This window comes from Typopeltis vanoorti, chromosome 2 (genome assembly GCF_054136105.1).
Source record: "Typopeltis vanoorti isolate ZY-2024b chromosome 2, IOZ_Tvanoo_1.0, whole genome shotgun sequence".
NCBI classification, from domain to species: Eukaryota; Metazoa; Arthropoda; class Arachnida; order Uropygi; family Thelyphonidae; genus Typopeltis; species Typopeltis vanoorti.
Window position 1 is genome coordinate 60,354,612 of NC_143550.1, and position 23,469 is coordinate 60,378,080.

Sequence of the window (23,469 nt, forward strand, 5' to 3'; positions counted from 1 at the left end):
GAATGCTTCAGAAAGTTTCAATTATAATATGAAATGGAGAGTGATAAAAAAGGAATGGAAAATTTTCAAGGAGAATCATAAACATATGCTTTATGATTATATTCCCCAAAAGAATCAAGATACAAGAAAACCAATGGATAAATGAAAATATTATTAAATCTGCCAAGAAAAAGAAGACAAATATAAAATAAACCATGAAACAAAATAAAATTTTGTTTAAGGTTTACCTGAGAGGCCAAAGTTAATAGGTTGAAAATAAAACAACAAACTTGAGTTGTAAGCAAATGAAAAATTCTGTAATTCCAAAAAATTTCTGTTAGATCAGTTCATGAAGATGATTATTTCACAGAACAGAGACAGATGGAATAAAAGAGGAAGAGGAGAAGCAAGTTTGGGTTTGCATTGAACTGTTAAAGGATGCTGGGCAACTACTGCTCATGTTTCAAACAGATCTAATGGAAAACAGAAAAATGATGGATGCCAGTACAGTGGAACAGTATCCAAAGAAACATCACTAGAAAAGACAAAGATGAAACATTCTATCTCTGATACAGATAAAGTTATTTAGTGAGTGTGTGTGTGTGTGAGAGAGAGAGAGAGAGAGAGAGGGGGGGGGGATTTTTTTCTTCTGACAATGTAATCACTGATTACATTGTCAGAAGAAAAAAATCAGCACAGAATGAGGGTGAAGCTAATTCTGTTTGTGAAGAACCATTGCCTTTACCATACAGATCTGATGCGCTGACTATCTCTTTGGGTGATGAAAATGATTTCGCACCAGTTCACAAATGTTGCCGAATATTATCTAATAGCGACGATAATTCTGAATGAAAAAATATAAATAAAATTGTTACTTTTCAATAAAATTAAATGAATTAAGCTTTAAAACAAACTTAGACATTCTTATTTTCCTGAATTTTTATAAACTTTTTTATGCGATTTTAGAAAATTATGGAACATATCCCTAATTTTTCAATGTAAGTTAGGTCTTTTTTGTGCGATTTTTTATATACATTTTTCTGTGGAACGTACTACCACATAAAAAGACACTCGACTGTATGTATATATATATTATTTATTTATTTTTGAATATTTAAAAGAGTTGGACAATTTTACATTTTCTCAAAAGGAAAAATTACTGATTTTGAAATTTCTTCATTAAATAAAATTAATTAGGCCTTAATGTTTTTTAATAAAAACATTTCAGCAGAGCTAGGCAAAGTACACAAAAATTGTATTTAAACAGGTTTTCAACAAGTACTTGAAGAACATTGCTTTCTATCTTTTAAGATGAATAAAGGCATACTAAAAGCATACTTAAAAGTATTTTTATTTATTTTTTTTTTATCCTAGCTCTACATTTCCAGATTCATACAATGCATATGATACTGCTCCATGATAGTACTATGTAAACATTTCAGTCTATACTCGCTTTTTCATTTATATTATTTTAGTTACACGTGTTTCCTTGTAACTATATCAAGCCCATCCCTACTTAGACACCAGTTTCACTTATCAATGACCACAGCACATGTAGAGGAAAGAATGTTTCTATGATTAAGCATTATGAAATTAAGAAAAATTGAACATTTTCATGTATTAATAAATATAATTACGGAATCTTGATTTTAGTAGCTAAATGCATCAAAACTACTTTTCCTAGAAGCGTTGAATGGAGTAGCAAGCAAATAAAAAAAAGTTATTCAATTCTTAATAGGTGGAAGTTTATCTTCTAATCTCTAAATAAATTAGTATGCAAAAGATTATTTTTTAAGGAGTACAATAACCAAATGAGTAAGGTTCTTCATCTGTGTGGTCTTAATTAGGTCTTGGCACTGATGCAGATTGTGGTAGTTGGAGGTTTGATCAAAATGAGTTTTTACTCCCAGAACTAAGTACATGTATTACTCCCATATTTCATTCAGAGGCACAAGCCATGGTTTGCATGTTCCTACTTTTACACAACTGACATCATTAAGAAAGGAAGTATGTTTGACTTTGGTTTTCTACAGTTAAGGTAACAATGAGTGATCGAAGTTCCTTCCTGTTTCTATAACAAGTAATTTTTCCATCCAGCTTATAACCTGGAAAATAAATTTATATTAAAAGATCTTGCTACTTAAATATAAAATCATCCAAAAGTTTTATGTTTTATTAAGTAAGAACTGAGAAAAATAAACAAATGAAGCAGTGGGTGGCAATGCAAATAAGACTAAAGTCACTACAACAGTAATGCACATGGTGGATTAAGACCACTAATCTCCAAATTTTAGTTTATTGAAAGAAACTGATATCTAGAGATAATAAACAGCCAAGCATTATTTAATTATTAGCAAATATTGTTCAAGAAGACATCTTCATAGGTATAAAGAGAAAAAAGATGCACACACAGGCATACAGAAAACACAAGTAAACAGATTTGAGTACCAAATGGCATAATGCCATGCTCCTTACTGATACCCTCTATGGGCATTGTAAAAAGATGTTGAGTGTTGAGCTGACAGAGCTTAAATAAATATATATATGATTTTCATTGAATTATGATCATCTGAATCAATGACACTGATTCAGAAAATTTGTATTCAGTGAAAAATGCTGCAGAATTATTGCTGCAATCCAAGAACAGCTGTTGCATATATTTGTCTATTTTTTTTAAGTTCCACCAGAAAGAGAGAGAGATATACTGGCAATTCTTGCAGTTTGGCCAAAGTGTACTGTTTTGCAGTAGGAAAAAATGATGACATGTTTTCCCTGGACCACATGGTACAGATATGCTAGAAATGTTTTTAATACACCTTGACAGCCAACAAACATCCTAGAATCTGTTTTACACTTGAAAAAGAAAATAATTTTGTTAGTACTCACTGATCCAATGGATTCTTATCCTTCCTCTACAAGAAACCTGTCCACACTGGCAGGTATGTCCATCATCCTTCAAAACACTACTACCTACCAACAGTATGGAATTATTAAAACATTAGCAAACACTACTAGAACAATCATGTTCAGACCATGCTAAACTTACTGAAAGGTTAGTATGGTCTGAACTAAGACCGAAACCAGTCATATATCCGACACCTTAACGACTTCGACTTCACAACAACTTTCCCTCAATATAATCAACAAAACTTTATTTAGCTAATGGCATCCCATCAATGGAATCAACCAAGCTCTAAGCTATCCCAAAAACAACTTCCCTCCCACCCATATCACAAAAATAGCCATCCCATACATCTGAAACATCACTGAAAAGTAGCACAAGTTCATTAAAACCAGTTTTAAGGCTTAAAAAAATTAGCTACTATTATCAGCAAACTAAACATTCTCTAGCACTTCAGAACAGGGGTTGGTAAACATTTTATTATTATGGTAAACAGTTAATGTAGGCTATATCGAGACCCTGGGATCTGTAAGAAAGCCATACCTCAGTTATAATATTTTTTATATATTGCAGAATGGTTTGAACACATACACGATAAAAGACAAGAAAACAAAGCCAAACATAAAAACCAGTTCAACTGGTGCAGTGAGCTTATATAATGACTGAGCATTATATGCATTCACAGCAACACCAGTGCAGGCTAAAAACATAGTGGAGTGATGATTATTGCAGTGAGATCATTTGTGTATGTCTAAGTTCTAACATATATCAAACAGGCAAGACCAAAAATAACTGTATTTTGCTTTCACCTTGTGACAGCAAGTTGCTCACCAAAGAGGTCTTATAGAAGAACACATTGCATAATAATCAATTTCCAACAATTATAATTATAGCCATTTTTAGACCAGCAAAAAGTAAGTTAAGAATGCTACTTATTTGTTATTGATTATTTGTGTGTGGGACAATTTTATCCAACACATCTAAAATGATTTACAGGCCAGCCATACATTGCCCGAGGGCATATATTGTCAACCTCATGACTCAGAGCATCCTGGAATCTACAGGATGATCCAAATGATACCAATCTGTGCCTAAAAATTACCATAATTTGGGCAAACCGGCAGAAATGCCAATATCTGTCTAGAAAAACATGAAAAATATATGTAATACCCATGTTACCGGCACTCTGGAATTGCAGTACATACTGCTGATTTAGATCATTGGATACTTAATGGTTAAAAACTCTTTTCATATTTAAATCCTGTGATTGTTTCTGGAATGAAACTATTTCACTCTTAATTGTGCGCATTCATCCTTCCTTCACTAATGTTATTTTCTCCAAACATTTCATTAACTTGCTGATAAATTTTGGCCAAGTAATCATTTGTGGTTGTCATATTTTTAATTTTCGCTCCCGGTAAACTAGAAATCGTGACTCCCTTGGCAAGCGCAAATTTTAAAATTGAATCACCATACCATATGACCTCTTTTTTCTTAGAAGAACAAGACATCCAGTTCCACTACTACAGCCACTCAGGACTTGCTGACTATGCTTTGGACATCCACCACAGAATATGCTGAAAGAATGCACTCGACTCCAACGTAACAAATATTTGCTGCAGACCTTAAGAAACAACCCTAACCTCAACAAATTTGGGTTGCATCAAACTGCCCCAAATTTGGAAAGAACTTCAGAACTCAAAATTTCAGCTCACACACCAAAGAACACCCATTTTAGGATGGTAAGATTATGCCATTTAGTCTTTATGTCAGCGAAGATGCCTTGTGTCCAAGGCAAAATATTGGCTTAATAATTAGATAAAAATGTAGTTAAAATTAGTGTCTAAAGTTTGACTCAACTTTGATTGCTACGCTTCAGCCTCCTTTATCCAGTGTTCCCTGATTATGAGAATTTGACTTTGCCAAAATACTGGAAATATTTTGTATTAGAGTATTAGAAAAGTCTAGTCTTTTTGTATTTATTTAATTGTAATTATTTTTAATGTGGTTCCCACCCATGAAAGGCATCTATAGTATATTGGTTACTGATTAGGAAAAAATGAATTATTTTTCTTATTTTGTATATGCAGCACCCCCACTTCAAATTTTCACTGGCCGCCACTGGTATACAACCTACAATTTGAAATGCTCATAAGCTATGTATTGTTTTGTATAATATCCAGTTTACACCAAATTACTGTGACATTTTGAAAGCTTTTCTCTTGACAACTGATCACATGGCTTTTCCAGATCTACAGAACTTAAATTTCCATGATTTTGTAAATATTTATCTTAAAGTAAACATTGCTATGAAACCCTCTATTTCACATGAACTCAGCTTATTTATCCCAAAGTTTCTATTACACAATTTTTCTCATCCTCTTCTAAAGTATGCTTGCATAAATTTTAGCTAGAACATTCATAAGAGCAATTCCTCCGTAATTCTGACACTGGTTTCATTTCTCTTCTTACTTAGATAGTATAACATCTCACGAATAATTTCTAATACCATTCTATTACTAATTACCTAATTTAATAATATTTAAAAGTGATTACTCTGAAAATCCAGATTATCCTTATCATTCCTCTTTCCTTCATTTCTAGTTTTTCAGATATATGAAATGTGATAGATTTAGTGTAGTCTCTGTTCTGGACAGGGAGAAGGAGGTTCAATTTTTTTGAATTTGGTGTCGATTGTAACCATTAGCTAAGAAGGTGCTGAAAATGTGACCAAGTTCAGTGGTGAGGACACTGTTATTAAAACTACTTAATTTTTCTCCGCTATACAGGGAAAAATTGCCTAAATTATGTAATACAGGGTTTTAGTAATCCTACACTGTTGGGGGGGAGGGGGCAGAATTACTTAGTGAATAGGTTTTCTGTAAATGGAGAATGTCAGGAATCCATCAGGCTGGCATGTATGCAAAGTATATAGAATGGGGAGACTTGCTGCTTTCCTTTTTTAAAGTGAATTGGATCCTGGGAAGTTGGTTGTCTAGATGCATTAAAAATATGTTGCGAGCATTCATGCCATATGGCCAAATAGAGAACATGTTATCCACATAACATAGACAAACAGTGGATCTATTTGGAGATTTTAACCTCACAGCTGTAAACTGTCCTACTATAGTCAAACAGCCAACATCAGAATCACCACAAATAAGGACTACATACAGTTCCACTACTATAGCCACTCAGAACTTGCTGACCATGCTTTGGACATCCACTACAGAACATGCTCAAAGAATGTCACTCGACTCCATTGTAACAAATATTTGCTGCAGACCTTACGAAACAACCTCAACAAATTTAGGTTGCATCAAACCACCCCAAATTTGGAAAGAACTTCAGAACTCAGAACTTCAGCTCACATACCAAAGAACACCCATTTTAGCCCACTAGGGCGTATCATTTAGAACTTTAGAACTTTGGTTGTCATGCTTCAGTCTCCTTAGCCTCCTTTATCCAGTGTTCCCTGATTATGAGAATTTGATTTTGCCAAAATACTGGAAATATTTTGGCAAAGTCAAAGTGTTTTTGTATTTATTTAATTGTAATTATTTTATATGTGGTTCCCACTCATGAAAGGCATCTATAGTATATTTGTACTACAGATGCCTAAGGTGGGCTAAGGATTTTTTTAAAAATTTATATTAATTTTATATATTTTTTATATTTTTTCATTTATTTTTTAGATACTTATGTTGAAGATTAATGGAGAAAACACCCAACTAGAAACAATAATTACTGACTAAATTTATTTAGCTAATAAATTTATTAGCTAATTTATTATTAGTAGTAGTACTTTATGACTAAATAAATTTAGTAATTATTATCTCTAGACATGTTTTCTCCATTAAACTTCAACATGAGTGATAATCAACATTAAGTATCTATATTATTTTGTCATAGTCTGGAAACCCTGCTCTAGCTCTAGAGACCAAACATGGAACTTTTTCAAGTCACTTCAGGCCTCCAGTAAGGGGAAAAAGTCTGACACAGAGCAATGAAATTCATCTCCTACCTAATTAAAGTTATCGTAATTAATATTTAATCTATGTTGTAATTTATTTAAAAAATACAGTTATGACATTCTATTTAATCAATTACGTTCCAAGGATACCCCCTAACAAGAGGATGATCTTGCTTAGAGAACTGCATATGGTAATTGCAATGCCATCAAATGAAAGTGCTTTAACACTAGAGCAAAAATTCAACAGATACCCTCTTGCCCTGCCTATTTCAAATAGATTATATAATGTATTGGCATTCCATTACAAACAGTAATACAAGCTTTTTTTTTTTTTTTTTTTGCATTATTCTCTCTCCCACACCCTTCAAATTAGCAACAAAAAAAAATTTTGATATTTATAATCAATTAGTTAAAATATAGAATATATACATCTGAAAGGAGGTATGCTATGCATTATGGGATAATGAGGTAAATTATGTGAAGTTGCAACTGTCTATATTCAAGTAACCCAGTTGTGAAGATACTCCATGCAGAACCTTTGTCTGCGTACACATGGATAAAGGATTAAGTGAAGAATATAATTTCTTGTGTATTATATGTTATTTTATAGCCAGGAAGAAAAACTTTCTATAAGTAAAATGTCAAGGAAAGGAAGGAATAGCTATAGCGTTGACGCTAAGCAGAAAGAAACACTTCTTAAGTGGTTAGCAATTTCAAATAAAAGGATATGGACAAATTTCAAAACGAGGAATAGGACAAAGAGACTATAATCTCAATGAAGATTTTTTACTAAGGAAGAACTGGAAGAATTTTTTTGAGTAATTACAGAACATAGCTCATATAAAGAAGAAAAATAAGAAAAGCTGGTCCTTGTGGAGATCTAAACAGCAGAGTACGAAATGAATTCTAGACATATAGAAATGTTCTGGGAAAATTTGGAAAACAACAATACTAGTATCAAAGATAAGTATCTCCTGGACTTCTGTTCATGGACCAGTCATCAAATTACCATCAGTGTTTCTACATAAAGATATGCACAAATTCACATGTAGAGAAGACAAAAGAACAACGTATAAAATTATAAGAATAAATATGGATGACACATTAAATTATCTATTTATTTGCAGAAATTTCAACTAAGTTTCATAGCCATTATCAACACAGTTGAAAAGAGATAAACATGAAAAGAACAATTAAACTGCAAGCATAAGACAATACATGTGCAACTGCAAGAGGATAACTCTGCCTACAACTATTAGAATTCATCATCATCATCATCAAATTCTTGACATTTACCCTCAAGGGGGTGTACAGGATATGATAGTACTACATGAAAAATTTACATCATTACTAACTTCCTAATTACAAATTTTCTGCCAAATCAATCTGTTACCTGTCAAAGCTATAACATTGTCAGATCTTATATTTATATATCTATCTTCTAAGGCACTTTTTACCATATCAATCCACCTATATCTTGGTCTTTCTCTGGGTCTTTTTCCTGCCAACCTGGCAGAGAACACTTGTTTGGCTAATCTTTCCTTGCCCATTCTGTTTAAGTGACCATACCACCTGAGATTAGCTATGCTAATGCATTCCTGGATGCTGACAATGTCAAGTTCTTTCCTAATATCCTTGTTTTTAATATGACAGTGCCATTGATGACATCTATTCAAGCCAATAATCTTTCTCAGGACTCTCATATCTGCGCTCTCTAGTCTTTAGTCAAGTGTTTCACTTCTGACCCAGCTCTCAGATCCATAAGTTAAAATTGGTTTGAACACTGTCTTGCATACAGCTAATTTAGTGTTTTGACTAATTTCTCTCTTATTCCATGTAAATTTATTCAGTTGACTTCCTACCATCAGCTTTGTTGATTCTGTTGTCTATTTCCATATTTAATTTACCATCTTCACTAAAAATCGTGCCTAAGTAGCTCAAATGTTTTACTTGTTCTATAGATTCTCCATTCACAATGCGGCTGATATTTTCAATGCTTCTGCCTATTGTCTTTGTCTTGTTATTGCTGACTGTCATACCATATCTATCACAACAGTTATTCAATTTAGTCAGGGAATCTTGCAGACTTGTAGCGGATTTATTTAGAAGTATAATATCATCCGCATAAAGCAAGGAGCTGACATTAACATCTCCAATTTTGATATCATGTTTAATACCACTTTCCTTCATAATATAATCCATATAGATAATGAATAACAGAGGTGATAATGTACATCCTTGTAACATTAAACCATCTCCCTGTACTTCCGTCAATTCTAACTGCTGACTTACAACTCAAATAAAGACTAAGTATTGCTTGATATAATGATCCAATGACACCATACAACTGTATGGTGTCATTGGATCATTATATCAAGAAGCGTTTTGAATAGCTTCTCTCTTGGCACCTTGTCATATGCTTTTTCCAGGACTACAAAACTTAAATACAGATCTTTGTTATATTCCCATGTCTATTCAACTATTTGTCATAAAGTCAATATCTGATCCTGACAGCCTCTGTTTGGCCTGAATCCAGCTTGTTCCTCACGAAGCTTCTCTTCCACAATCCTTCTCAACCGTTTCTCAAGTATACTGGCATAAATCTTACCAGGAACACTCAGCAGAGAAATATCTCTGTAATTCTCACAATCAGTTTTATTTCACTTTTTATATACGGGTACTATAAGAGCTCTACTCCAATCATCAGGAATTCGTACCTCTGTCCAGTCCTTGTGAACTATGCAGTGCAGCCACTGTAAGACTTTTATAACACCATACTTCAGCATTTCTGGTCGAATATCATCTACTCCAGCTGCCTTTCCACATTTCAAGCCTCTAATGGCTTTTTCTACTTCAAGTATGGATGTGTCACCTGCCTGTTTCTTTTAGTAATTTTTCGAAGAAATTACTCCATACTTCAAGTATATCTTTTTCTCCAGTTTTCATATCACCTTTATCATCTCTAATTCCTTTTACAGCACTCTTTCCTCCATTTCTGAGCTTCTTCAACAACTTCCAGAATATCTTGTCACCCTCTTGATATTTATTTTCTATGTTCTTACTAAAGTCTTCCCATGACTTTTGTTTAGCTAGTTTTACACAGCGTTTAGCTTTCTTACATTTGTCTCTGTATTCTCTAAGAGCACAAGCTGACTTATTTGCCAGGAACTTTTGATATGCTTTCTTCTTTTCCTTCACTGCCTCTTTAACTTCCTGTGTCCACCATGGAGTTCTAATTTTTCTATCCTTGCAGACAACCTCACCACATGCCTCTCTGGCAGAATCAATCAATGTTTTCTTCAGAGCTTGCCACCAAATCTCCAAGGTTTGGTTCTTGTTCTCAAACTCTCATATTTTTTTACAATAATCTTTGTGTATTTTAGTCTACAGTTCACATCTGAGAGCTGCTCAACTTTTATTCGCTTTAAAACTTTCTTACATGTCATTCTTTTCAATAAGAAATTCAATTTTATCCTGCTCAAGACTAAATAGTGATCGCTTCCAATTTCAAATCTTCTGTACACTCTAGTGTCCTGCACCAGAGAGAAAAGATCACTATCAACAATAATATAGTCAATGAGACTTTTCTTATTCCTTGCCTCTTCTCTCCATTTGAATTTGCACACATTTTTATGTTGGAACATGGTGTTAGTAATAACCAGTCCATGTCCTGAGCAGAAATCCAACAGATATTTGTCATTATTATTAGCTTTGCTTTTTTCTCCAAATTTTCCCAAAATATTTTTGTATGTCTGACAATCATTTCCTACTCTGCTATTTAGATCCCCAACAAGGACCAACTTTTCATTTTTCATTGTGTCAGTTGCTTTTTCTAAAGCCTCAAAAAATTCTTCCACTTCTGTGGAACCATAGGCACAAATAAGTCTCATTGGCCAATTCCCCATTCTGATATTTGTCCACATCACTCTACTTGAAATTGCCTGCCATTCAAGAAGATTAGCCTCGTATTTAGGGTTGAATACTGGGTACTCCTTTTCCTTGATTGTCATTGCCTGAATATAACATTTTGTATTTATTGCTCAGAAAGAGATCACAGTTTTGGTCTTTTTTTGTTTCAGTCACCCCTATTATGTCGATCTGGTACTTATCTAATTCCTCAGCTAGCTCCATTTCTTTGCCATTCAGGTTTCTTATGTTGATAGTACCAATCTTTAATTCTGGTCATATTGAGTTGGGGGTGTGTTTTAGGATTTGTTCCGGTAGCTGACTTTTCGCTGTTCACCCTGATTCCCTGGCGAAAACAATGTAGGCCTTGTTTAAGTGGGTGACACTCCAGCCGGCATGAAATTCTATCATGTTGTACCATCATTTAATATTGTGGTTTAAGCCAATAAGAATACAATTTGGTCGGCTAAATCCCAAATTGCCAGCCCATCCTCGTTCGTTCAGTATCCAGGTAGATACCTAACAGGGTTCACCATGAGAAGTGAGGATTGGTGAGAAAGTGAAGGCTATGTGGAGGTCTGCTCTCAGTTATACAGCTTTGACTCTTAAGCACCCCAACTATTAGAATTCAAAGAAATAAAATAAAATTTAAATAATTAATTACAATTTTATGAAACGACATGAATGATGATTGTTACTTAGGATGACTTCTCAAAAGCGAGAAAGTTTAAGAAAATCATTTTTGTTGAGGTTAGGACTGAGAGTTATAGATGTCTTGAGAGTTTATAGGTCACACAACCTATACAGTTTGCTATAGGTCTTAACAGAAATTTTTTTTTATGCAATTTGGGAAGACCAAAAAGTTGGGGAGGCACAGTGAACTGTATAGATTGTCTGTCCTATAAACTCTCAAATGTTTATCAAATCTTCTCTGTTCTGCTTCTTTAATTAAACATTCAGTAAATTTCATGAATAAAATTTTGATATAGTTAGTTTCACCCTTCAGCAACATCACTCTGGCCGATATAATCAAATTAGTAGGTATTGATTTCCCTTCTGATATTGTAAAATTATCAGATTTTGTCATTCATTCAGGATACTTCATTGTCAAAACAAATTGTATAAGCAGATAGAAGGAGAGCTATGTGATCTCCTATTTCCCCTACTCTAGCAAACTATTTCATGAAACATTTCAAACATATTCTCAACGTTTTTTTCACCTAAACCATCAGATATGTTAGTGATGTTTTTGTTGTATGGAACTCTTCCTGGTCAGATCTCCATGAATTTCTTGAGAAAATTAATTCAGTAAACCCAAGAATTAAATTTGCACTTGAAGCAGAAGATAACAACTGTCTTCTTTTTATGGACATTCTCATTCTGTTTCAACCTAATGGCAGTCTGCAGTTCTCTGTACATAGAAAACCAACTCATACTGGTAAACCAACTCATACATTAATGCTGCTTCACATCATCACTGCTGTCAGAAACATGGTGTAATTAAATCTTTAGTTCACAGAACTCATAAGATTTGTTCAATTGATTCTCTTTTAAATAATAACTGTTAATTATCAGAACTACTTTCATCTCCAATGATTATAATGCAAAAATAATTAATAATTATGGCTTTCATCCTAATTCTCTTTGAGAAGTGTCTAGAATTTTGATTCCATATGTTAAAGGACTATCAGAGAAAGTTGTAAGACTTCTTCAGATTGACCCACAAGTTTCTTTCCATCCAGTTCGTAAACTAAATTCCTTTCTCATCTTTCCAAAATGCACACAGCCTCCTCTCTCTCTTATCCTGGAGTTTACAGGAACCTTTGTTCTTGTGGGCAGACTGGTCATTCTGTTCAGATTCGTCTGGAGGACATCAAGAGTCTAATAATTCTAGTTCAGTTGGCCATATCTTATCAACTAGCCATAGAATTTATTAGAATAAAGCGAAGTACTACACAAAAGTTATTTTCTTCTGGAAATTATATTAAGAAAGATGTGAAGCATATGCTCACAATTCTACTAACTTCAGCAAAAACGGATGCCTTAAAGTTTTCAATTTTGGGAAGTCATCCTAAATAACACTTCTCATTCGTGTGTTTCATAAAATTGTAATTAATTATTTAAATTTTATTTTATTTCTTTCTATTCTAATAGATGTAGGCAGAATTATCCTCCTGCAGATGATAGCGCATGTATTGTCATATGCTTGCAATTTAATTGTTCATGTTCATCTCTTTTCTACTGTATTGATAATGGCTATGAAACCTAGTTGAAATTTCTGCAAATAAATAAATAATTTAATGTGTCATATTTAATTTTATTCTTATGCTGTTTATTTATGTTTCAATTTTTAAATCCAAAAGAACAAAGAAAAGTCTCACTGATTGTCAATAGCAATATCATTGTACTGGCACACAAGAGTACATAAAGATTTGAAAGAGGAAGTAATCACCATTTAGTTTTGAGGAGGGCAAAAATGAAATTCATATTAAAAATAAATAATAAAAAAAAAAGGTTTGAAAGTCTGAAAACAAGAACCAAACAATGGATTCATTGGCAAACTGAAGAAGACAGATTCTGTTGGGATGTATATGGTAAAGTCATTTGCAAGGATAGAAAAATCCAGAATGCATTGAAGACTCAAAAAAATTAAAGAGGCTCTTAGGGAAAAAACAAAACAAAACTGAATACTGAAAGTTGTTAGCAATAAGTTAGCAGGTAATCATCTGAAAGAACAGAGAAAAATGTAAGAAAACTAAGCTAAATGTAAATGTAGTTATATAACAGTAATGGAAAAATGTGATAATTTTCTTCTGTAAGAATACAGAAGAAAATTATCACAAAAGTGTCAAATGTTATGGATGCTATCGAAGAAAAAAAAAAGATAAACTAAGAAATAGTCCAAAGTACTGTAAAAGAAATGAGAGGTGACATTAAAACTGAAGATAAATATATTCTGGTTGCATGGAATAATTACTTTAATAGATTGTTAAATGAGAGTAATAGAATAATGCTAGAAAATATTCAAAAATGCAATCAAGAGTATAAATCAATACTTGAGATAGAAAGATCCATTAGAAACTTGAAATATAGAAGAGCAGTTTTGGTGTAGATCACATATGGGCAACCCCTGGCCCTATATTTCTTTTGATCTGGCCCTAATCTATTTCAGCGAAATTTGTCTGATTCAGGGTGGGAGAAAACATGGTGTGTTCTACTAACTCACATTAAGCTGATGTCATATGACTTGCACAAAACACACTATGTTTTCTCCAACCAAGGTCTCTTTCTCACTTTGACTAGCGGCGTGTGTGAACGTGTTACAACGTGTCAGTTCAGTACTTGCGTTGGTGTTGTGCTTTGTTCAGTGCCTGCATTGATGTTATGTTCTGTTCAGTGCCTGCATTGATGTTGTGTTCTGTTCAGTGCTTGCAGTGTAGAAAACAGTTTTTTTTGACAGTTCTGAATATCGCTTATAAATTTGGGACAATGTCAGGGGTTATTGCAAGATGCAGAGAATCGTCAATTTCAAGACAACTGGATGGAGGATTATTATTTTATTCTGAATAAAGGTTTGCCTGTATGTTTGCTGTGCAACGAATCCGTATCCGTCAACAAAGAATACAACTTGAAGAGACACTTTACTTCGAGACATGCAGATCACCCAAAAATTGATGGACAATTATGAAAAGATAAAATACAGAAGTTGAAGAAGAACTAGGATACCCAGCAGCAAATGTACAACAAACAAAGAACACAGCGCTACAGCATTGTCAAAGCCAGCTTTGTGGTAAGCGAAAAAATCGCTAAGCATTCTAAGTCATTTGGTGAAGGAGAATTTATTAAAGAATGTCTGCTGGATGTTGCAAGTATAATATGTCCTGAAAAGAAAAAAGACTTAGAGAATATTCGTTTGTCGAGACGTACTGTTGTCTGACGAATAGAAATTATGGCTGATGATATCAAAAAAATTTAAAAGAGAAGATTGCTAGATTGGAAGCATTTTCAATTGTTTTGGATGACAACACCGAAGCCTCCGATAGAGCATAACTAGCAATATTTATTCGAGAAGTTGATGCAGATTTCAACATCACAGAATTATTGGCGCTTCGGCCATTAAAAGGAACAACTACCGGTGAAGATATATTTGAAACAGTCAGTCTTTGAGAGATCATCATCATCATCATCATCATCAAATTCCTGCCATGTACCCACAAGGGGTGTACAGGATATGATAGTATTACATGAAAAAATTATATCATTACTAACTTCCTATCTACAATTTCCCTCCAAATCAGTCTGTTACTTGTCAAGACTCCAACATTATCAGATCTTATATTTCTATCGTCTAAGGCACTTTGTACCGTATCAATCCACCTATATCTTGGTCTTCCTCTGGGTCGTTTTGCTGGCAACCTGGCAGAGAACACTTGTTTTGCTAATCTTTCCTCGCCCATTCTGTTTAGGTGACCATACCACCTGAGATTAGCTCTGTCTTTGAGAGATTTGGGCTTAAATGGAGTTCACTATCTGGCATATGCAATGATGGAACCCCCTGCAATGGTTGGTGCACAGAAGGGATTTATTGGAATAGTTCATGAAAGAGCAATAGAACTACAGATCCATCCAGAAAATTTAACAAATTTTCACTGCATTATCCACCAACAAAATCTGTGTGCAAAATCGATTATATTCACAAATGTTATGGAAGTTGTAGTAGCCAGTGTTAACTTTATTAAGTCATGTGCACTTAATCACCACCAATTTAAGGAGTATTTGGCAGACCTATTTTCGGATTATGAAGATGTGTCTTATTATTGTGAAGTGAGGTGGTTGAGTAAAGGTAAAATGTTAAAACAATTTTATGCTCTGAGACAAGACATTGCAGATTTTATGGACATAAAAGGAAACACAATTAACCAAGTAAAAGATGATGAGTGGGTGTGTGATTTAGCATTCCTTGTAGATGTCACTGGATATCTAAACGAACTGAATCTTAAATTGCAAAAACAAGGACAATTGGTTCATGAACTGCATGGACATGTCAAAGCTTTTTGTAATAAACTAAGTTGGAAAGTCAGATAAGAGCTAAAAATTGTTATCATTTTCCTACTTTAGCAACTCATAAAAATATCCCTTATAATTGTTATGGAGATGAACTGATTTATAATATAAGTAAATTTCATTTATTTATATTATAAATAAATGAAATATGAAGTAGCAACTTGTTTTAATTCATAGAGCAATTTGATACAAGGTTTGCCGACTTCAAAAACAAAGACCCAAATTCGCTATATTTGCTCGTCCAATGGATGCTGATGTAAATAATGTGCCAGAAAACTTACACTTATTGAGCTTCAGGCAGATTTAGTGTAAATCACAACTTAACAACATTGCTTTGATGACAGATTTTTATAAATTTTATTTGGTGGAAAAAAAATCTACAAATTTACGTGCCTTTTAAAGAAAAATCATTTGTCTTTTCGGCAGCACATATATGTGTGAACAATTTTTTTCGAGGATGAAATACAATAAATCAAAAATTCGGTCAAGAATAACAAATGAAAACCTCAAAAATTCTATGCGATTATCCTTAAGTAATATTAACATCAATATTGATAGTCTCGTCGTTGAAGTACAAGGCCAACCTTCACATTAAATTGTTATGTCGTTCATTACATTATAAAATTTATGTAGAGCTTTATACCAAAGCATTATATTATAAATATATGAAATATGAAGTAGTAACTTGTTTTAATTCATTTAATATTAATTTATTTTATTTAATAATTTGGTACGGCCCTTGACTCGGAGACAGAATGATAATTTGGCCCCCGAACTAGGAAAGGTTGCCCATGCCATTTTAGTAGATGATATTCAACTAAAAATATCCTCTGAATTATGCAGTGGATACACTGAATAACTCAGAGCCTACATTCCAGAAGGGGCTGAATTCCAGATTATAAGAGTTCTCATAGCATCCATCTATAAAAATGAGAATAAAAACTGGATGCAAAAATTACAGAGGAATTTCACTGCTGAGTTTCAGGTAAGAGAAGAGAAAAGAAAAATTGTGCAAGAGCACGGGCGCGACAGTAGTGTCCAGCGCCTGTGTGCAAAACTTTAGCTGGTGCCCCTATGTCCCTCCCCCAATAAAAAAACACTTTATAAAAATGTTATTTTTAATATTCGATGCCAATAAAGTGAGTATTTCATTTTGAATTTTATCTCCTAAATAGGAGGGCATATTTTTAAAGTCAGGATAATTAGCTACACGTTGCATGTGTTCCGATATAAAAGGATCAAACTTTTCTAACATCTCAATGCATTTTAAAAAATTGCCATTGTTACAATCGTAAAGTTTATTACTTTTACCACGATGAGCTAGATTTTGTTTGCCTAAACACTGTACTACAAAAATTTCTTTTTTCTTTTTATTATTCTTTTTATAACTTCATACCAACGTTTCCTTTCATTATCTAAAACTGTTTGCTGCAAATGATCAATACAAGTTTTATTTTTTAAGGATGTAATTAATTCTGTCTATTTTTTGTAACTGTTCAAATGACTTAAATTTTTCTTATGATGATTCAGGTACATTGCAAGATGTCTTATGTTCTGCTGATAACAGCAGAATATAGAATAAAGTTAAAAACTGCAGCAGATTTTCTTATATATGTTTAGAGCAAATGCGAGTGTGCACAAGATTAAACAAATTCAAATGCGTGTCATCCTGTAAACAGTAAACTCATGCAAGTTCAAGTTTTTACTTGTTTACGCTAAACTACTTGTTAGAACTAGGATCAGAATAAAATAAGACCTTAAGGAATAATAACAAATAAGTGATTATAAATAACTCGTTTAAGACAAATCTATAAAATATAATTTATTTTGATATAATTAATGAATAATATTTTTTTAAGTATTTCCTCCTCGCCTGAAATATTTGGCGCCTTTACTAACTTAGTGCCTGTGTGTGTCGAACACATTGCACATATTGCCGGCGCACCCCTGTGCAAGAAAAACTTTGGCAAGAACAAAGAAGACAGCCTTGTTCTTGCCAAATCCTGACAACCCCCTGTTTAGTTCAGACTAAACAGGGGATTGTCAGGATCATATTTTTATTATAAAATAAAGAGACAAGAAAACATTGGAATATAACAAGAATCTATTAAGTTTTATATATATATATATATGAAAGAATGATCATTAACTCGGTTAACATACATATTTTTATAAAGAATTGAATGACTAGAACCGAGATTTAAGTAAACAGGTTTTAATATAAAAACACGACTAATTTCGGCATGTAACAGCCTTCATCAGGTGACATTATAAAAGAAAGAAAAAAGAAAAACACTGAAGCTTAAATAAACTATGAACATCATAGACAGTCTCTATACATAATTGACACTAAATCGTTGTGATTGTATTTAAAGCTGTTCTTTCGTTAATTGTATTGTTGGGAAAGTGCATGCTAGTAGCATCTCGTGAATGCCAGTACATGATTACAGCTGAATGACAATCTGGGAGGTTGTAGCTCAAGTTATTATTTAGATGAACAGGATTGAAGATGATTTCTCTAGATTCCACGATTTTTCTCTCTAGTTCATCGTTGCAACGGAAGATGTTAGTAGATTTTTCCCAGCAGACTTTGTGACTTTGGTTTTCATCATTAGGATTAGCCGAGAAAAGGATATGACTTGATAATGCACTGGCTTGCTGTCTCTTGTAAGTAATGTCCCTCATGTGTTCTTCCATACGCAATTCAACAGATTTGTCTGTCTGCTCAAAATAAGGAATATCACAATCGCACAATATTTTATATACACCAGGGTATTTGAGTTGAGGTTGACAAGGTTTTGGGTGGCTTATTAAGAAACGGATCTTTGGAAGTGGAGTAAACAAGGTTCTGATATTGTATTTTCTTAGAACTTGTGCTAATTTATGTGAAACTGTACTTATGTAAGGAATAGATATATTGCCTTTGAATCTATTTGTTTCTTCTGAGTGATGTCTAGGAGGTTTAAGAAGGAATCTGTTAATGATTCTCTTGGAATATCCATTAACTTCGAAAGAAGTTTTGAGGTGGTTTATTTCTGTAAGAAGTTCATTTGGTTCATCCAGAAGAGAACGGGCTCTATGTCCCAAGGTGGAAATTATTCCAAGTTTATGAGGAGGGAGTGATTGGACTGACTATGCAGATATCTGTTGGTGTAAGCGGGCTTTCTATATATCGATATTTAGTTTACCTGAAGAGCAAGTCAGTTTGACATCAAGAAAAAACAAGGAATTATCCGTTTCAAGCTCGGCAGTAAACTTCATACTTTGATGTAGGCTATTGAGATGTTCGAGGAAAACCATAAGGGAATCATGTCCATGGCTCCAAATAATGAAGACATCATCCACGTAGCGTTTCCAAACTTTAGGTGTTAAAATAAAGGAAGAGATAGCCTTGTTTTCAAAATCCTCTAAGTAAATATTTGCGAGTACAGAGGATAAAGGATTACCCATAGCCAGTCCATGATTCTGTTTGTATATATTATCTTGAAATTTGAAGTAACCGGACCTGATGCAATGTGTAAGCAAGGCTAACATTTTTTTTGGATAACTTGTCTTAAGTAATGTTAGGACTTCATTTGTTGGGACATTAGTGAACAAAGCAGTTATGTCCAAGCTAGCCATGATGCCATCTTCATTAACTGTAATATCCTTGATGTATGTAACAAATTCTGTAGTGTTCTTGATAAAGGATGGTGACTTGCCTGAAAAACTTTTCGGGTATTTTGCAAGATATTTTGAAAGGTTGTACGTTCAGAGAATTGATACCTTCCACAATTGGACATAATGGGGTGTTCTCTTTAAGGATAATTCAAGAAAAGGCAAGGATAATTCTTTGCCTTTTCTTGATGTCAAACTGACTCGCTCTTCTGGTAAACTCAAAATATTGATATATAGAAAGCCCACACATACCAACAGATATCTGCATAGTTAGTCCCATCACTTCCCTCCTCATAAACTTGGAATAATTTCCACCTTGGGACATAGAGCACATTCTCTTCTAGATGATTCAAATGAACTTCTTACAGAAATAAACCATCTCAAAACTTCTTTCGAATGATTCTCATGGATATTCCAAGAGAATCATTGACAGATTCCTTCTTAATTCTCCTAGACATCACTCAGAAGAAACAAATAGATTCAAAGGCAATATATCTATTCCTTACATAAGTACAGTTTCACATAAATTAGCAAAAGTTCTAAGAAAATACAATATCAGAACCTTGTTCACTCCACTTCCAAAGATCCATTTCTTAATAAGCCACCCAAAACCTTGTCATCATCAACTCAAATACCCTGGTGTTGTGATTGTGATATTCCTTATTTTGGGCAGACAGACAAATCTGTTGAATTGCGTATGGAAGAACACATGAGGGACATTACTTACAAGAGACAGCGAGCCAGTGCATTATCAAGTCATATCCTTTTCTCGGCTAATCCTAATGATGAAAACCAAAGTCACAAAGTCTGCTGGGAAAAATCTACTAACATCTTCCGTTGCAGTGATGAACTAGAGAGAAAAATCATGGAATCTAGAGAAATCATCTTCATCCTGTTCATCTAAATAATAACTTGAGCTACAACCTCCCAGATTGTCATTCAGCTGTAATCATGTACTGGCGTTCACGAGATGCTACTAGCACGCACTTTCCCAACAATACAACTAACGAAAGAACAGCTTTAAATACAACCACAACGATTTAGTGTCAATTATGTATAGAGACTCTCTATGATGTTCATAGTTAATTTAAGCTTCAGTGTTTTAGTGTTTTTCTTTTTTCTTAGTGTTTTTCTTTTTTCTTTCTTTTATAATGTCACCTGATGATGGCTGTTACAAGCCGAAACTAGTCGTATTTTTATATTAAAACCTTTTTACATTTACAGTTAATATTCCACATATATATATATATATATATATATATATATATATGTGTGGAATATTAACTGTAAATGTAACATTTTACAGAACAGTGCACTAAATAGTCTATATGTAGGTTGTAAGTCAGCAGTTAGAACTGAAAAAGTACAAGAGGATGGTTTAGCAGAAAATCAGACAAGAGTGAACACTGTTGTCACTAATTTTTTTCATCTATATGGGATTATATATAAAGGAAAGTGGTATAAAACCTGATTTCAAAATTGGAGATATTTAATTTTTTCTTCATTTTATGCAGATGATACTATTTCCTAAATAAAGTACAAGTCTTCAGGATTCTTTAATACAATAAATTGCTATAATAGATTTGGCATAAATTAGCAATACTAAGCAAAAACCTATGAAAACAGGCAGAAACATGAAAAACAGCAATACAATAGAGATCAATAGGACAAGAAAAATACTGCAGCTATTTAAGCATAATTTCTAGTGAAGATGGCAAACTGAATATGGAAATAGATAAGAATGTTAGTATGGAAGGCAGTCAGTTGAACAAATTTATATAGTATAAGACAGAAATTAGCCAAATCAACCAACAATATAAGCAAACTAATAAACTTACAGTAATAGTATAAGCAGGGGACAAGGCCATGTTTGAGCCAATATCAACTTATAGATCTAAAAAAAACAAAAGGGCTAAAAATAGCATAGCTGATTACAGAGAGACTAGACACCACAGATCTGAGAATTCTTAGAAAACTTAGTATCATAACTAGATGGTATCAATGGCAAAATCACATGAAAAATTAAGATATTAGGAAGGAACATATCACTGTTAGCATTCAATAATGTGTGAGTAGAGGTAATTTAAAGGATGGTATGATCATTTAAACAGAAATGAAGTAGAAAAGTTAACAGAACAGATGTATTAGATGCTAGATGCATGAAAAAGAGCCAGAAGAAAAACAAAATCTAAGTAGATTGATGCAGTAGTTAATGCCTAGCATTTCCAACTGCATCAGTCCACCCAGATTTCCAAAATGTGAAATCTGACAATACTGGGGTCCTGACAAATAACAGACCAATTTGGAGGAAGCTTATTAACAAGAGGTTAGTAATAATGTAAACTTCTCATATAGTGCTATCACAGTATTATTCTGTACACCACTTAAGGATACACATCAGAAATTTGCTGATAAAATTTAATTAACTTTAATTTTAATTATCCACTAGCCATAAAAAGTATCTAATTATTTCTGAAAGTAACATAATTTCATTTCTGTAATTCATTGCTAAAGATCATTCGGAATAATGTTAAAAGTAAAAAATGGACTTTGTATACTTATTCTCATGCTTTTCTTCATTGTCTTATGGTCTCTAATAGTCTATTATCTATCCTATAAATGCCCTGAATTTCAATTAAATCTCCTGTTGCATAAATTCCTCTCATTATAATTGACCAAGTGAATAATAAAAAAACATTAAATGTCTATATTTTTTAAATATAGACATTTAATTTTTTAAATGTCTATATTTAAAAAAAAATACCATTTTGAACTGGAAGAGGGTGCTTCAAACAAAACACTGTCTGTTTCCAATGAGTTGCTTGTGATTTGGGAGATGTGGACAGCAAAACCTGGGAAAACAAAACAAACAAACAAACAAAAAAAAAAAAAAAACATCAGCATTTGATATATGCAAAAGTTTCTCTTTTTAACTCCATTATTTTTTTTTCAATGAATAATAAAAACTTCTATATATATTTAAACTTCAATTTTCAGTATTCTCTACATGTGATTCATGCTCAGCATGATTATACAATAAATATGATCAAAGGTTCAAGATATTCAATCAAAAAGTATCACGATGACTGTTTCTTTCCGTACATGGAGATCTGTGTAATCATGGTAAGAATAATAATAAAAATTATTTTCTGACAACCTGGTTTGATGAACAGATAGCATCTCTGTTCTCCAAACATTCTATGGGCATTTTCATAGTCACTGTCGCACTAGACAGTGAAGATAAATTTCACTGTCTAATGTGACACCAATGCTCTGCTTACCAGAGGACTGAAGTGGTTTGAGAAAGTTCAATGTTTGGTATCCATAGCAGGGTTTCTGAATTATGTAAAAAAATATTCCTTAGCCCACTCACAGTACTAATGTGTTATAGGTTTATAACCTTGGAACTCATAAAAATACGAGTCCTAATCAAAAACAGATGAGATGCTAAAATAAGCATCATTAAGCTAACTGGAAATGTAACTTTGACCTCAAAAATTGTCAGATGACACCACTTTGAGGCCCAAAATTTCCTGCACCTGGTAAAAGTTGCCTGTGATACACCAATGAGTAGCTAGGCATTAATAGCAGCGCTGAATGACAAGCTTGAAGACTCTTTCTCCCTAGCACATTAAGATGGGCTAGATCTTATCTTACTCAATGGAAACAAGGACAAAGACTATGTTAACTGCCAAAATTGATGTGATGAAGCATGGATCACTGACTAAAAAAAAAGTGCAGAAATCAAATGTTACTAATAGCCTAAATGAAAACCAGATTACAAACACTGTATAGGGAATGTGCTTGAATACCAATTAATGTTTTCAATACCAATTAGTTTTCCTCCTCCAACCGCACAAATAAAGCAGGAAGACATATGTTATCACGAATGATCTCACTTGAATTGTTCACATGCCCACTAAAATACCAGAATACTTTAACCACTCTCAAAGAACTGTAGATTTCATCATCATTAGTGACACTTCTA

General features: G+C 33.2%; 1 protein-coding gene across 1 annotated transcript in view; it reads right to left on the reverse strand.

The window, feature by feature from the left end:
* Window positions 1-1,317: 1,317 nt before the first annotated feature.
* The window catches only part of LOC150109074 (protein arginine N-methyltransferase 3-like), a 154,307-nt gene continuing 132,155 nt past the window's right edge, over window positions 1,318-23,469 (reverse strand). The window contains exons 10-11 of the mRNA XM_090405500.1: window positions 22,246-22,333; window positions 1,318-2,084 (exon numbers count right to left, since the gene is read on the reverse strand). Of these exons, the coding sequence (XP_090261626.1) occupies window positions 1,975-2,084; window positions 22,246-22,333 (198 nt within the window). The 3' untranslated portion in view covers window positions 1,318-1,974. The remainder of the gene's footprint in view (window positions 2,085-22,245; window positions 22,334-23,469) is intronic.